The sequence below is a fragment of the Myripristis murdjan genome, chromosome 6 (genome assembly GCF_902150065.1).
Source record: "Myripristis murdjan chromosome 6, fMyrMur1.1, whole genome shotgun sequence".
NCBI lineage: Eukaryota > Metazoa > Chordata > Actinopteri > Holocentriformes > Holocentridae > Myripristis > Myripristis murdjan.
The window spans coordinates 15,822,102-15,839,337 of record NC_043985.1 but is presented as its reverse complement, the minus strand read 5'-3'; the positions used below and the strand labels follow the sequence as shown (position 1 = coordinate 15,839,337).

Here is a 17,236-nt window from a genome sequence, read left to right as displayed (position 1 = left end):
AAAGTTTTAAAATCTACAAAGGTCTGAAGTCATTTTATTCCAGTTCTTTAATTATTCCACCCCACCCCTTTAAAGTTCAGCTTAGCTATGGTGTTTTCATTGACATTTGGAAATATGAAGAGGAGGTGAGCACCGCCCTCTTACTTGCCGGTCTTTTCCAGACCCCTCCCATGCCCAGCTTTAAAATCACACTTTGCAAAGTGGACGCTGACATCAAAGCAGTTTCTGACAAACTTGGTGCTTATGAAGTATCTAGCCCCGTAGTCTACATCCCATTATCACACTCTCTTTTGAAGCCTTTGAACTGAAATTTTAAAGGGAGCTTTATTATTATTATTATTATTTTAAATGACAGGGATAATAATTAAAACTGTAATGAGGGTGTGACGATTTTGATGATGAGGATTCTTTTATCTCTCCTTCATCCTTGCCAGCTTCATGATATTCTCTTCATACATCTCTAAATGAATACTCCTCTCTACCTTACATAACAGACCAGTTTTACTAGCAGTCCAAAAATGAGTATTTAACCTCAGCAGACTGAAACTAAAATGAACACACTTTTAAACAGTTTCCCATAGTATCAACATATTATTGATGGTGAAAAGCAGTCAAATTTGTGGGAGTCTTCCCTCCACAAACCACCCAGGCACTTGAGCCCAAACCAAGTACTGTGGCACTCACTTCCCTGCCACATATCACCACTTATTACTAACTGCCACTCATTAACCATCTCTTACCTGCCTCATCAGATAGGCAACAGTCCTGGACCCAGGGGTCACATGACCTCTGACCCCAATAATCAGCCATTTGCAAGCCAGTTGTTTACCTCACCAGTGGCATTACCACAATTTGTCAAAAAAGACATTAAAAGGCTATATGACACCAGTGGTACCCTTTTCTGCCCCTAATAGGTTTTACATAATCATAAGTATCATATGATATGATGTAAAAGTTGTTGATGTGGACACACAGAGGAAATAGGGTTAGCTGATGGGGGCAAAGATGAATAAGCAAAGGTGTCTTAGAGAATGAACATCATGCCTGTAAATACATGAGGTCAGGAACAATCTCTTCTCACTGTATTTTTGTTGTCAGAGGTTAGCCTCATATGTTTAGGCCTATGTTAGAGGGGAGTCACAGGGGAGAGAGAGCATTCCCTGTCTCTTCCCTAAGGCATCCCAGCCGTGATGGATCAGGACATTCCTGGAATACTGTGACTCTCGTCACAGTGATGGCCTCTTCTGTTTTAAGGGGGACGGGGTTCATGTCTGTGTGTTTGTAGATTTGCATGGGTTATTTCGGTTGTCTCCAGATGATCCAGCGGGGCAAGGGTGATGCACCTTGAGCTGTTCTCTTTGTACATCACTTGCATGTTTTTCGATCCTCAAATCCCAGGAGCCACCATGAAAAATGCTCCAGGAAGGATGTCTAATCTTGGATAGTCTGTTTTGTATTCCCCTGGCAGGATGAAAGCAATACACATAACAAATTCCTTTACTCGCTTTCATTCTAGTTGTTTGTTGTTCTCCTACTGGCCAGCTTGAGCTCTACCAAGCCATATCATTAAGGAAAAACATTGTTCTCTTTTTCCACTGGAAACCTAGCTCAAACCTCCAACCAGTCATTATCCCAGTTTTGTTGTATGATTAAACAATCTCCGATTCAACTGAATACCACAGGCAAAGACTGATGCATGTGTTTGGGAAAACACATTTGAAGTCAATTTACAAATGTGAACTGCCAGAGTTTGTTGGATGACACTTGCAAAATTGGAATGAAACACACACAGCTCCTCTCTTTACTGGTCCTCTCTAGTGCCGGCAGTGTTGTTTGCGGCCACGTCATGTTGTGGCCCATCGAGATGACAGACGCAGGGCTGTTCCACAGCCGCTGGCCTGCTTTATTTCCAGACTGTAAAAGGATATTGCCCCCCTCCCTCATCCTGCCATGTCACCTAGTACCTCCAGCTCACTGAACTGTTAAGACCCTTGCAAGGATTCTGTCTACTCTCCTGTAAAAGCCAGACAAAAAGCCAGACATGCTTTAGGCAAGGAGGTTAGGTTTGTTGCTCAAGTGTAGGTATAAAACCATGTTCTCCATACATGTCCTCCTACCCTCTGTCACTGCTTCCACTGATCCATTCTTCCATTTTTAGGATATTTATCATTAGTATCTGTCTGCTTTTCTGTAGACATAACAATTCTCCCAACCAAAGTTCATCAGATTGTTTAATCTAAAATGACAAGGGATGAAACAGGATCTGTATTACATAAATATTAGTTCTAAAAGGCAACTCTTTCTATGATGTAAACTATTTGGTATTCATAGTTATTAAATATTAGACATTTTGACAGTCATAAGACTCTAGCCTACTTACCGCAGGATAACCCCCCCCCCACCCACCCAGCCAGACAGTTCTGGAAGTTTACACCCATATTTCTCCTCACCTTTTGACTTTCTCTCTTATTGCACAGGAAAGACTCAACAGATGACTGAGCACTGGCCTGAATTAATGGCTGAACAAAAGGAGACATAGAAACAAGGGAATTCTGGGAGTTTCACCTTCGTAAAGGCCAAGCAGGCTGATCTGTCATTTTGTGTGTGTGTGGATGGAAGGGGAACAGAAGGCCCACAGAGAGCCCCCAGAATGTACCTGTGTCATTATAAATAACATTAAAAATAGGTGACAGTGACATTTTTTTAATCATTGTACAAACCAGAGGAATGGTTTCTTCTTTGTGTGTCTGACAGTGAAATATGACAGCTAATGAGGCAAACTGTCTTTTTTTGTTTCCACAAAAACAGCAGCCCTAGTTTTAGGAATGACTCATGTTATAGATGAAGGAAACTGGGCTATTGATTGTGGTTCAGGAATCTGAACAGGACAGTGATACACTTTTATGAGTGTGTATCCAAACTTTTTTGTGTACAGTTCCAGTAAGAAAAGCCTGCAGGCAAGAAAGACCTCAGGGCAGTTTTTTCCCATCAGATATGGTAGCTAGCAGAACACATAGTGCATACCCTTTTCCACAAGCCAAGGTCACACAGGGTGGGGTCTGAGGATGTGACGGACATGGTGACCTTGTAAAGCAAACTGAGAGCCTCTGATGGTTGTTTTTCCACAAGTGGTCCCTTTAGCTATTCCAAACATGAAAGACACATTTTGAAAGAGAGCATTACCTGGGTAAAGATTGTGCTACTGTACTATTTACTTGTAATATTTACTGCTTTCAGAGGCACTTCAGTGAAGCAAGTAAAGCAGAGGGCCGTAAAACACTGGGCAGTTTGTACTAGAGTCAATGATAACTAACGGTTGTGTGGTGAAGCCATCTATTAGTGTCTGGTTAATGACCATGTCTTGAACGGCCACCTTTCCAACCTACCTTAGATGGGTGAAAGGGGTTAGGGGTAATTAGCTCCCCCTGGATGCTTGGTGAAGGGGTAAACAGGACGATAATCTGGGTTGAGGATGGGGAAGAGTGTGTGTTATGACTGGAATGTCTGCTGCCCCGCCACTGTGACCCTGCTTTGGGCTCCCTCTCTTTTCGCCTGCTGCTGGATAGCATAACACTTCTATGTATAGGAGCAGCTCTTACAAATTACATGTATAACACACTGCCCTGCCGCCTGGCAGGTCAGGTCAAGATCAGTACATCTTCATTTTGGAGCAGTGAAGATATACGAAGAGCAGCCTGACAGCAGGTTCTATTTGTTATCAGGAGGCTGTAATAATCCCACTGAAACTAATCAGTGTCATCAGTTTGGTGTTCCACAGACTCGTTGATCTCTATCTTCCTCTCAATGACCCTGTTATTGCAGTTTTGTGCTAGGCAGCTTGGGGCTGTGCTGTCAAAAAGACATTGGTATCTTTCCAGCACAAACAGGTGGAGGGTTGCTTATTTCTTATCTCTTAATAATGATATAGATCACTTCGCTGATCGTACTTTCCCTTGTTTGTGAATGCATATGAGCTTAGTGGGCCTGGCAGAAACACATCCTTATAACAATAGGGACTAATGCTTGAGCTGGCATATCCTGTGCTTGGCACTGACACATTACAGTAGGTGGAATTGCAGTTTGCTAGAGGTTAGGTGTCACTGAATCTCTTGCCTAGGGAATCTTTGGAGGTAGATTTGTCAGTATGGCACAAACAAAAGTGTTTTGCAACGCCTGAAAAACCCACTGATGCATAGGATTGGCCGGTAAACCCCATGTGTTTTGAGAGAAAAAAGCCAGATGAGCTCCTGTCTGAAGCAGAGTACATACTGTACAGTTGTTTTTCACTTACATTATCAGCATCTTCAGTATCATGATCACATTTCAACACCAGTAAAACTATATGCATTTCAGTAGTTTGTAGTCAAAGTAAGGCTAACGTCTCATTTCAAATTTAGGTCTAATTATTAATTTGCTTGCTGTTGTTTGTTGTGTACAAAAAATACAACAAAGATATCTCTAAGAAATCTCTCAGACAGCATTATATGCCCTTACAAATGTGCAAATATGTGACAATGGAACCATAAGTGTGTCTATAACTGCACAGAGGTTTCAACTCTTCAAATGGGGCAACATTGCCACTTAGTGGTCACTTCAGTAACTAGTCCGAGAGAGGTGAATATTAAAGCAGGGCAATGTGAATTTATTACAGTTAGGTTAGGATATTAATTTATTAAGCAATTTAAGTATTTGATTTACAATAACAAGGTATCCTCAAGTACTTTTGTGCACATGCCATAGACTTAATTGTTTGAAAATGAAGAGAGGTAAATACATATTTCTGCCTCGCTTCTTTTTCTTTCATGGCTTTCATAGTGCCTTCCAGAATGTCTAGCACCTCCTCTACCTTCTGCTCCAAGTTGCTGAGTATGTTGAGTGAGCTGAAGTTACATGCCATGTACACCTCAGGAGGAGGTCTGTAGTGCAGATTGGTGTAATTGTGCTACACTTAGCTGATGTCTATTGGCTTGTTTGTTCCTTAGGAAATTAGGAAAAAAAAACAAAAAAAACAAAAACATCAAAAAGAAGCTTGGATGTAGTGTCCAGCTGTACTTGTTCCTTCAGGAAGACACAGCGTATTCAGGAAGCTGAGCCAATATTGTGAATAATAATAATAATAATAATAATAATAATAATAATAATAATAATAATAATAATAATAATAATTTTTATTTGCAACGCACTTTACATTTAACAATCTCAAAGTGCTACAGAGGAGAAAGAAGAAAGATTAAAGGATCAATAAACCTTTGCCATAACATGAATTTCTAAAAGTTTACACTAAACAACACATTAAGTGAACTCACTCACAGTAGTCTGGTAGCCTACAGTTTCTTTTGGGATTGCAGCAATAGGCTGAGCGATGATTTTCCTGCATCAGAGTTTCAGTTGTCATTCCATGTATAAATCACATACATTGTTGACATAATGTGTTACCTAACCTGTTTACAAAATGTCATACTTGATCATGCCCTGATCACTTGCTTAAACATCTTGCTAACATTTTATTATTATATCTTGGATCATATTTGATGTGCCTGTTGGGGACCAATTTTGTTTTATCTTACAGTGAAAAATGCAGAACAAGACACAGAACAGGAGAGATCAATTCAAAGTGATGTAGCCCTGATCTATGACACTTAAAAATGAAGGGCACGTTGAAAAGATTCATTCAAAATTGATGTGCACCAAAAAGTCACACCTATTCATTCCTACTCGTTCACACAGCTCTGGTGTGCCAGTGCCAGTGTGTGAGCAGGCATGGAGGGAAGGTGAGGACTATTTGCATATTTATAGATTGGCACATTTTTAATGAGGGTTCCATTTAAAGCACAAAGTGATTTTTTTTTTCATGGAAAAACACTTCTAAATATGCAATATTGATGAACAGAGATTATTTACTTTTTAAGGGCTTAATAAATGACTGGAGGAGGACTTTAATTTCAATGGGGTTTTTTGGCTATTTAGACCAAGTGTGTTGCCTGTAATTATTTGTTTTCCTACTTCTAATTATTCTACAGTTTTTCATTGGTTTCGTTACAAAAATGAATAAAAATGAGAAGAAACAGCATTGGAGTGTCTGCACATCCACAGTGTTAATATTTCCGGTTCATAAAGAAAAAAATCTGTCAACTAAACATCTTTTTATCTCAGTTTTAGTGATGCACATTATACAGTGTTGTAACAAAGATGTGGAGGGCACTCCGTATTTTCAGACTGCTAAAAATGTCCAGCAGAGTGCAATGTTGTCCGACACCAACCAACAATTTCAGCAGGACACATTTCCCTGCTTCTAAAGGACAAATACTCGTCTGGCACTGATGCTTTAGCATTCATATTTCCCCGTCCATTATAATTAATAGTACTGAACTGAAGACTGGACACTCAAACTGAACTGAACACTCTGAGATCATCCCCGCTGGCCTAAATTTGTAAATCCCTTCCGCCACAGACTTTTTGGCAACAGCATGGCTGCTCCATGTTATATGTCACACTATATTAACACTGAAGCTAGAGAGTTTTGTCTGGCTGGATTGAACCCCTGCAGTGACTGGGCCAATATGTAATGGCATGAGTAATGCTCTGCTGTTGTGATGCCCTTGAGCAAGGCACTAAATCTTCCTGCTTATCCAGTGGAGTTGTCAGAGGCCATCAACCAGAAGACTGTGGTTGTACTGGGAAACTCCAGTGTGAGTAACTGTGAACGTGATGTGTGGCGGTGCTGTGAAATAACATGTATATTCAGCAAACCTTGGCTCTGGATATATCAAGTTAAACTCCTTGGTGTCTCAGACTGAACCTGCTCTCTCTGGCATTGTACAAAAGTCAGTGCAGAGTTAAAATAGTTGTTGTCACTGCTGAGATAGTTGTGTCACTGCTAGCCTGTTAGTCTCTCTGTCTTCTGTCACTGATAATTATCTTACCAAGTAATTTAGTCTCATCTGCATTATTTAAATCTTGTTTTTCTTTAAATAAATGAAAAAATCTGCCAGCGGAATCAGATAATCCCACTTGTTTCCAATGCTAAGTGTCATATGTTTTCACTTCCTTTAATAAAAACAAACTTTTTAAAAGACTGAATATGAGAGTAAATGACTTGTTAATTTGGAGATTTTGTTCACAGTGTGCTGAACACAAAGCCCTCAACTTGGCCAGTAATAACAGTATCATGTCGAAAAGATCTAGGCAAAGCTTTGAAATTTTCACTCAGCAAAATGAGCAACTAACAAAGCCATAATGAGGCTTGAAATGAATGCCTTATAAAGTTGTCAAAAACCTGTGGTTCAATGCTTATAAATGTTTTATAAAATGAGGCTGGGGTGGAGTGATATTTTAGTGTCCAGCCTGTGCAGAGCTGGCTGCTCATTAGTTCCCCACCAAAGACCACATCACAGACTCATCCTTCAGGACCTCCAGTGGCTTCCAAGACATCATTTCAGACTGAACTCCTCCACGCAATCTCCTCCACGCTAAAGGAGTGTACTCAGTAGAGTGCAGATCTCTGCCAGGCATGTCTAGGACCATGTGGGTGGTGGATAGGAACTGCAAGGCAGACTGTGTGTCCACCACGTATGTATGAGAGCAGTGAAATGAAGGGGAGACAATACACAAAGTACATTACCATGCCACTGTAAGTGATAATGTATCCGACAATGACATTGAATGTTTTGGCTGACATTGAATGTTTTCAAGCAACCACATTGCTGTAATGTTTGTTTGAATGAATACAAGTCACAACTGTCTTACTTTGGCATGCAAATCTGGACAGGGACAATTCCAAAAGACCAGCGATATAAAATGTCGATTTCAAAGTGAAAACGCCAACAAAAGAATGCGTCAGCTAACACGCCCCAGCACATACGTTAACTTTTGAATCTCTGTCAAGAAAACATGATTGTAATGGCATTTGAATTTGTGGCACCAAGACATAATTGGTTGTTCCAAGTGGAAAGACATGAAAAAAGATTCCAAACTAAAGCAGTTGTTGATTACTTGCGGCCCCTGCCGGCTGATTAAGAGGAGTGAGGAGTTAGAATTCACTTGCAGTGTAAAATAGGTTTTTCAAAGGTTTTGAGTCACTGCAACAATGAGAGGTCCTTGATCATCGATTCATAACTGTCCATAAAATATATTAGGCTGATAGGCCTAGTAGTATGCAAGATTAGCTGCAGACAGATACACACATACAAATAGATGAGTTAATGCATGATTCCCTGCATAACCCAACAGCCAAACTGATCTCCAGACCAAAAGTCAGGGCCGCTACTAAAGTTGAGGTAGTACGCAAGATTGTCAAAGCACTTTGATGCACGAACCTCTGCACTGCTCCCTTTCATCTGCCTCTTTGCCCTCTCTATTTCTCCCTCTCTCTCTATCTCACACAGCACTCTCTTTCTCTGTGTCTCTATTTCAGGCTCTCCCAGGCCTGACCACATAATAACAGACCTATATTAGAGGACTCTGCCAATGCGTCCTCTCCCAGTCACCTCCCTCTCCATGGGACCATATAAGTCTCCTAAAAGGGGCACCACTTGCCTAACAGGACTGTGAACAAGCATTTGGAAGGCTAGCTACAGTTTGCAAAAGCCACCAACTACATCTCCTGACTAGACATCACCATGGACAACCACTCGTACAACTACCCGTCTGACTGCACCCCACTCACCAACTGCAAGTCTGCCCGAAAACCAGCTGGGTCCACCGTGGTGAACATGGGAAACAGTGGGAAGAATCCTCCTCGGGACTACCTGGTCTGGTCGCTGTGCAACACCCTGTACGTTAACTTCTGCTGCCTGGGCTTCATGGCTCTCATCTACTCCATCAAGGTGAGCTGCTGTGCTCCTTGTTCTTTTGCTAATTCAAAATTGTGAGCTCAAAGTATGAAGTGAGCAATTTTTTTCTTCAACAGGAAATCAAGCGAATTGCTCTTTAAGGACAACAAAGGTGTCCAGTTTGGTACATGCTTTTTATGTACTTGGTTCATCTCTGAGTTTATTAATGTGTACTAAGCATCCTCTCATGAAATATGTTGGAATTAGACAAAAATGGACAAAGCTGACAAGGATTCATTGTACAAAAGTCATACCATGGCAAATGTTACCACAATGGAAAGTTTCTCATAGACGTTAGCACCGCAGTATGAGTATCTAGAAATGAGTTCTTTGCCAATTCAAAGAAACATTTAGCAGGGCTGGATTTACAGAACCAGACCAATATAATAATAAGAATGATACTATGAAGGCAAGGGTAGAAGCAATTTGTAGTCCACCATAATTGCCATGTAAAGAGAAGGTTCTGTTAATAGAGAAGAACACAATACTTTTTTATCATGGGAGATATTTTTATCAGTGTTAACTTCACTGTCTGGTTGGCACACAGAGAAGGAAGTTAGTGTGTCCTCTACCACAGGAATGAAGCTGTGGAGAAACAGGAACGTAAAGCAAATCAAAAGATTTTCTTGCTAAAACAGCTTAAATGCCCTTGAAAAGTGGCATGTGCAAAGTAGAACTGTTCAAACAAACTGTATGACTACCTGGACGCTAAAGTCTCAGAAAACCTCACCACAAAAGGGCGTGTGTACTCTTTATTTAAGTCCTTTTTTAATCTGTCGACTGTCTGCATAGAGTGCAGTCCTGAATCACAGGCCCAGTAATGGCACAGCACTCAAATTAAAGACAGTCACTGGCCGCTTGTCTGGAGAGTTAAAAATGGCGTAATTGGCATCTTCCTAATGTGCAAGTACTCATGGGAAATTAAAGAGTGCTTGGGAAAGCCTCACTTTGGACCATTCCAAAATATACAGATACATTTAATTTCATATCAATCCAACATTGCAGAGCATTTAACCTGGACTATCTTTAGGAAGCCTAAACTATTCAGTTTGGGTCGAAGTGTTTTGACAAGCTTTGATGAGCTGAACAAAACAAGGTCGCTGCTGAACATTATAATTTCTCTTTATCTCCCATACAACACACGTCATAAAGTGATTAACAAACTGAGTCAAGACAATTTGAATCAAAATTCCCATCCCAATTTATTGAAACAGAATTAGCTCAGTGGTCTTATTTACTTAATACAACTATTAATCCAGAATACTGTATTTGTATCTTTCCATTCACTTCAACACCATGGCAAAACTGGCCCCAAAATACTTTTAGCACATGACTATAGCACATTATGCCAATACAAAAAACAAGCACCAATAACAATTTTTGAGTAAATTAAACTGCTCTTTTCAGGTTATTTTCCTATTTGAATTTAACTTAGATCTGGCAAGTAGCATCTGCAGGTAACTTCCACATTGTAACCTTACACGAGCAAAAAAAAAAAACAACTTGATAGTAATTTAACGAATAATTGTAATCACACACACACACATACACACACACACACACACACTCAAATCCACTTATAACATAAGATAAGATAAGATAATATAAAATAACATACCTTTGTTGTCTGTTGGTGTAAAAGAAAAATTCCTTTGACAAGACATTTAAATACACACACACACACACACACACACACACACAAAGAATAGGACTACACATAGACTATGACTATATGAGAGTATTGTGAAAAATAATATTGCTTTCATGTCTTGAAATGTTCTTTAAACATTATGAAGTTCTGCAACATTAACATTTATGTTTGTGTATGTATGTGTGCAGGCCAGGGACCAGAAGACCCAGGGAAACCTGCAGCTTGCCCAGGAGTGTTCGGACAAGGCCAAGTGGTACAACATCCTGGCAGCCGGCTGGAACCTGCTGGTCCCCCTCTTGGCCATCGTCCTGCTGGTCCTGCTGCTGGTCCACCTGGGCTCCTCCGAGGGCTCCTTTGACTTCTTTGGAGAGGATGGCTTCCAGAAATTCATGAAACTGTTCAGCTGGTAGAGGAAGAGAGAGAGAGAGGGACCAGTGTCCAAGTCAACCCATTTATTCCAACGGTTGGAGAGGGCATCAAGCATTCACCTGGGCATCCTAAAATTTCACACTAAAATAATCGTAATTCCATTATAAGTTAAGGGTGAATGGAAATGTGGGTGCTGAGAAATGTCTGGGAAACTGAACCTTGGTTTGTGTATGCACAGTATCTGTGTGTTAGGGATGCACTGATACTATTACTACTATAAGATATTAAGCCAATACCGGACTGAAATATGGTCGTGGCATCTATGACTCACGTATATGTGAAACTGACATCAGACATCCAAAAGCTAATTTATCTACAGCCTTTTCACAACAATAGAATTTATGATGTCTGATAGAAAATGATGGGTTAAATGTTCATTTTGGAAGGTGACCCCACATGAACAATCTGTGTTTACATTGTTCAGTATTAGTGATGAATACTTTTGGTACTTGATCTTGTCTGATGCTTAGGTCTTGAACTTGTAGTAGTCAGTAAACTAGTATTGGTGCATCCCTAATTATTTAGTCAATATTAAAGGGAGTTTAGCTACATACAAATCTCCCACACATGGTCAGTAGAGATGTGAGGCTGGTTAAGGACTGAGCATGCAAAGTGACAACATGAGTGAGCGAGAATGGAATAATAAGATGTAAAAGATGGGAACAAATGAAGTTAAGAAAGACTTAGAGCTGAATCATCACTATGAGATGAGCAAACGCCTACTTGGGGTTATTTTTTGTTGTTATTTATTGTATTTATCTCAATAGAAAATGTAGATGACAGCTCAAGTTATCTCTAGTGTGGGTAGAAAGAGGAGAAAGACTGGAGAGAACAGAGGACAGTGCAGCCAAAGTGGGAATGCTTCACAAATTAAATGCATTGGCAAAGGACAGTCAACCTTCATTTCCCATCGCTAGTCACTTATTTCTTTCTTTTCTTTTTTTTTTTTTTTTTTTTTAAGAATATTATCATTGTTCCAACATGCATACTGTAGATTGTTGTTTTTTGTTAATGCAATTTTTATTGGTATTTTACTGTTATAAGTACTTTATTCTTACATCGTCTTAGTACCGACCTCTGTGGTAGTTCATGTGAATGAGCTGAATAAACTAGATACTGTAACACAGAATTTCACTGCAAACACCAGCTTTAGTTTTGTTCTTAACACGGTGCATGTATGCTTATTCTAAAGTATGTGGAACCTCATGAGGTTGCATGATCTCAATAGCTATCAGTATGTGATTTTATTAATACATTGTCAAAAAGTGTGAGTGACAAGTTTTCAGGCCTTTTTGAGACCCCGCCCCCTCTCTCCTTCCAAGCTAATGAACTTCGGGGAAAAGCTGATGAAGAGAAGATGTTCGGTCAAAAAACGGCCTCTGTGGTCTTCTGTTGCACCTACACCCAACTTTAGGGTGATCATTTTGGGCTTCATATGTTTAATTCTGGGGCGGGTCTGAGGGAATGGGTAAGGCATGGTTGTTTTCAAGTCGTCCCAGCTGTGAGCCTGCTGCTGTACTGGCTATATACAGAACATCTCATTTTGGGAAACTGCTTAAATGTGTCCTCAGCTGCAAGGGAGGGCCGCCTGGGCGGACCACCAGAGAGGAGGCGACCGCCTGCTATCTGGAGGCCTGAAGCAGGACTAGATGGCATTTTCCCACTCAACCAGCTCTTGATCTGAAGAATTAGTCACAGATTTAATGGCACATTTCGGGTAACACTTGCCATTTTACATGGCTGTGGGCTGGTGGGCTAGTGCTCAAATAAACCTTTGGGAGCTTGAATCTAATGTATTGATATTTTAGTGTAATTTTCCTCAAATGTGCCTTTTAACCAGTCTGGCTGGTTATATACTACTGCTCCAAAATGTCTGTGCCTGCTAATGAGAACAAAATGTTTTGTTGTTGTTACATAATATTGCTGTGTCTCCAAGTTATGTTGGTCTTTTCCATGTCCACACAACAGCAATAAAACAGTAGGATTTAATGATTTGGACATTCTGCTAGCTAAACTTGTTTTGACCAACATGTCTGGCACCAGTTACAGTTACCAGTTACTCATGTCAGCAATGACATTTTACAAAATGCTGCATTTTGTCTAACCCTAACCAGCAAGACAACTGTGTATTGTTACACATCAGGTAACTGGCTTTCCACATTGTTGTGATAGAAAACAATGAAGAGAAAAGGGGAAGAAAGAAGTGCTAACATAGAATGAGCCAAGTTGGTACATGCACATGGTATGCAACATCGAGCCAATGAGATGTGCTGGAGGGAATTTGAGAATAAGTCCACACCTGCTGCATGGCAACGCTCATAGGCTTCATTTGTCCTCGGGCTCCTTATGCCTTGTCTTTGATGACTTGTGTGTCCCAGGCCTCTTGGCTTCCCACCCTTTGGACTCCTGTTATATTAGTGGCCTCTCCTATGCTTGCAAATTTATATATACACACCCAAATCACAGCCTCTCGCTTCCAACTTTCTATTTTCTTCCTGTGGTCTGGGAGAAATGCTTACAGATGTGTGTACTGAGGAGAATTAGAGGCTAGGAGCCGGCACTGCAGAGACTGGAGAGCAGCCAGGAGGGGGCGCTGCCATTGCAGTGCTGAGAGACTGCTGAGCACAGGTCTGGGGAGGCAGGAGGGAGGACGAAACACACACACACACACACACTCACGAAGATGTTTATACTGATTTCTTCAATTCTGTTGCTCTCACGCGTGGGCTTGTCATTGCTGTGCGGCCAAGTTTTGTTCAAACTCTCAGAACTTTATTCTGAATTCTAGAAGGGATTGCTAGGTTTCCAAAGACCAATATATCCTGCTGTATTACAGGAAAATGTCTAAAAAATGATGCAAAAGATGTAGATATTTTCTATCTGCTGTAAAGGTGCAGCCATAACACAGTGGCATCTTGGGTTTGAATATTTTACCCAACGTAAGTGTGATGTAGCTTAAGTGAAGTGTTGCAACAAGGAGATACAGAATAAACATGTGCCACTGTTGTACAATATGGCTACCTGGCATGTACCTCAGCCAGCTGAGCCACTAGGAGGCTCCTTCTCTCATCTTTGTGTCACTGGACATTTGGTCCTCGGAATTATCCAAATACAAAGAACAAACACATACACTGATGCGCACGCACAGGTATATATGCACATGCATGTGCACACATAGCCACACACCTATGTGCACACACAGGCACACATACATAAAAACGTACACATACATGCATAGACACATACACACAATTGTTAATTCCTCATGTCAAACTAATTACAGCAGCCTCGATTCTAAGGCTTAAGTCTTTATTTCAATAGTTACTGTTTGGCCGTGCTGACGATTGCGAATCTCTAACATTTACAAAACAAAGAGGACATTTCCAAGAAAGCCCCGCCTCCAATGAACGTTTTGTTGAGACATATTCCCCCATTTTTGCTGACTAATCATCTTCTGACTCAACAGTCTCGCCGCACAAAACCCCTTGAGGGAGAAATTATGAAATTCAAGCGACACTTTTCGTGTTCAGACTAGGCCGGCTCATGCTCCTGGGGTCTGTCAATCTCCAACATAAACCACCACAGGAGTCCGCTGACACCACTGACATTCCAGCTGTATTCCCAGTTCTGAACGCTGATAATTACAAAAAGGCTCACTTCACGTTCGGAGAGCTGTCCTGGGATGAAACAATATCCGGGTCTACTTTTCTTTAGACACAACTGATTCGAAAAACTGATTCTCAGGCCATCATTAGGAATCTTGCTAGCCTATCATTTCCAGTAGACAATTTCATGAAAATGTAACGCATTTAATCTGATCTGGTGTAGGGTGTGTTGTAGTTAAACCGGTTTCCACACCCTGTTTCCTCATTCCATTGTCCCATGTTTCATTTGCTGCAAGGCAAGACAGCATCAAAAACAGACCAACAAACTATCAGCTACAGCACAGCTACCACTTTTCATTCAGCGAGGAAGCATCTGGGAGTTTTAGAGTCTTGTGTTTTTGTTTATTTTTAAAAGTCATTTCAGTACTTTACATTTGGGGTAAAAGGAGGCTAACGTACATACTAAGCCAGATCCAATTAAAGTGATTTACTAACAGCAGTGAAAATGAGGCCAAAGCATCCCATTATTTTTTTTCTCTCTCGCAAATGCAGCTGAACAACAGCAACAATGTTTAAGGCACAAAGACTGTGTGAAAACTATGAGGATGCTGGAAAAGCACACATAAGTAAATTCATATGGTGTGACAACTCCTTTAATAACACTACAGTGGTATCAAATGGAAGCCCGCAAGATTCCCAAGATCTGACTTTCATGTTTCATAATAGCTGCAATGCCATGTGTCTGCCACATGGGCAAGCTGTCCTGTCAGGTTAGATATTCATCTGTTCCACTCAGTTTTTTTTTCTTTTTTTGTTTTGAATAATCACCCTTTCAAGTCTCTTGAGTGTTCTGACCTTTTGTGAGTTTGTGGAAATCCACGTAAAGTAATGGCAGGAAGGGCACAGGCTTAGCTGCTAGTGATTGATCCATCTCACAGCCAATCCCAAGGACTCAAGGCATTTCCTTAACTGGTCCATCCACATTACTTCATGACTTTAGATGGTATTAAAAAGCAAACACCAAAACAGAGCATGACAAAACGAACTCAAGAAGTGACATTCAGATTTCCAGCGACACTGTTTTTCAGCCTTTTCTGTGTATGCTTACCTCTCTTACCTTACAGTGAAGATAGGCATGCCTCTACCAGCCAATGTCTGACATTGATGTGATGCCTCACTGCCAAGTCTCCACCCCTTTCTAGTATGTTAGGCTATCACAAATTTCCACTAAGAGACTGTGAGAGAAACTCAACAAAGAAGGACAATCAGGACACTTGTTTCAGTAATATGTGAGAGTATTAACAGCTCAAAATTAGGCTGAATAAAATGATGCAGTAAACATACAGTCTTTTAACCTCTCCAACTCTGCCAGTCACATCGGTGGGGTCATCATTACAAATGCATGCTGTGTGGCTGGGTTTGGGTTCAAACCCATAAAACTTTAGTGTAAATTCTAGTGGAGATCCTATTGCTTCCATAGACACCAAATATGTCCTAATGAATTACAGCGAAATGTGTGTAAAACTATGCAAAAGCTATTTTCTATTTGATGTTATGGTGCAGCCATAAAACAATGGCATCTCGGGTTTGAATATTTCTCTCAATACCAGTGTGATGTAAAATCAGAGTGCTAGGAGTGAAGGACCATGAGCACTCTTTTCATGTTTTTATGGTTCTGGCAATATAATTCATAGCAGCTGTATTTCAAAGACGCCTAGATCTTAAAGCTCCTCCAAGTGCCATAGTAGCTTCGCAGTTGATAGAGAAAAGGTGTTAGTATGCAACATCTTCTGTTTTAAATAAAGCCAAACGTTTGTTTACTGGAGGTACATAACAATGTCATACTGTTACTTTATATTCTCCACCAGGAGGAAATTGACTGAAAAACAGGAAAGGCCAGATTTACCATTCTGACATGTGTGATTTCACCCTGTAGTTTGGCTCTTGTCTGCGCCTTAAGCCATTTTGAAAGACAAAACCATGCAGTTTGGAGTTAACACAAGTGGAAAAAAGGGGTGGGGGCTTGTTGAAAGTCGCAGAGCTGGTAACTCCCACGTTTGTCTTCTGCACACAAAGTACTGCACTGCATCAAAACAAAACAAAACAAACAAACAAAAAAGATCTGATCCACCAGAGGGAGCAACAAGCTGTGATTTTCTTGCAAAATATGAGTAAATGATAGACTGCATACTCTAATTCGGTCCTTTAATGTTAGGATTCTTTTTACCGCAACTTTGACGTATTTAAATCTTGAAAAATAACATGAAACATAATAAATGCAGAGTTATATAACTGACTTCACCTTAGAGACTATGGTTTCATTGGCTCTGAACAGAGTCTGCTTCAGTTAGTCTATCAACAAAGGACTTGCATTTCAGATGAGACAATGAAAAATGCAAAAATACATTGAATGTTTTACTTTTTTTTTTTATTTTCTATTATCTTGCACACTGAACACATTTGTTACTCTGTAAAGCCAAACTAGTTTGATGATATTACCAAAAGAAGTTTTACTTTTGCTGAACGGCATCATAAATGGATAGATGACACTTTTACTTTACATTACATTGCATTTTACATTTTTACTTGTTACAGCAGTACTTCTTTTTCTACTTAAGTATCAACAAAGGAGGTGCATTGCTTGAGTTGTAATTTCTAGTACATTTTCGATCACATAAAGAAAAAGAAAAGCCATAGTTATCCTATAATATGATTTAAAA

The 17,236-nt window shown here is 40.3% G+C and overlaps 1 protein-coding gene across 1 annotated transcript; it reads left to right on the top strand.

Moving 5' to 3' along the window:
* Window positions 1-8,618: 8,618 nt before the first annotated feature.
* On the top strand, window positions 8,619-10,892 carry ifitm5 (interferon induced transmembrane protein 5). Its single transcript, XM_030054723.1, has 2 exons — window positions 8,619-8,825; window positions 10,671-10,892. The coding sequence occupies exons 1-2, from the start codon at window positions 8,619-8,621 to the stop codon at window positions 10,890-10,892; spliced, it is 429 nt and encodes a 142-aa protein (XP_029910583.1).
* The last annotated feature ends 6,344 nt before the right edge of the window (window positions 10,893-17,236 follow it).

Coding starts and splice junctions, on each gene's coding strand:
- ifitm5 (XM_030054723.1), top strand. CDS start 8,619: ATGGACAACCACTCGTACAACTACCCGTCTGACTGCACCCCACTCACC. Junction 8,826..10,670: donor CTCTCATCTACTCCATCAAG/GTGAGCTGCTGT, acceptor GTATGTGTGCAG/GCCAGGGACCAGAAGACCCA.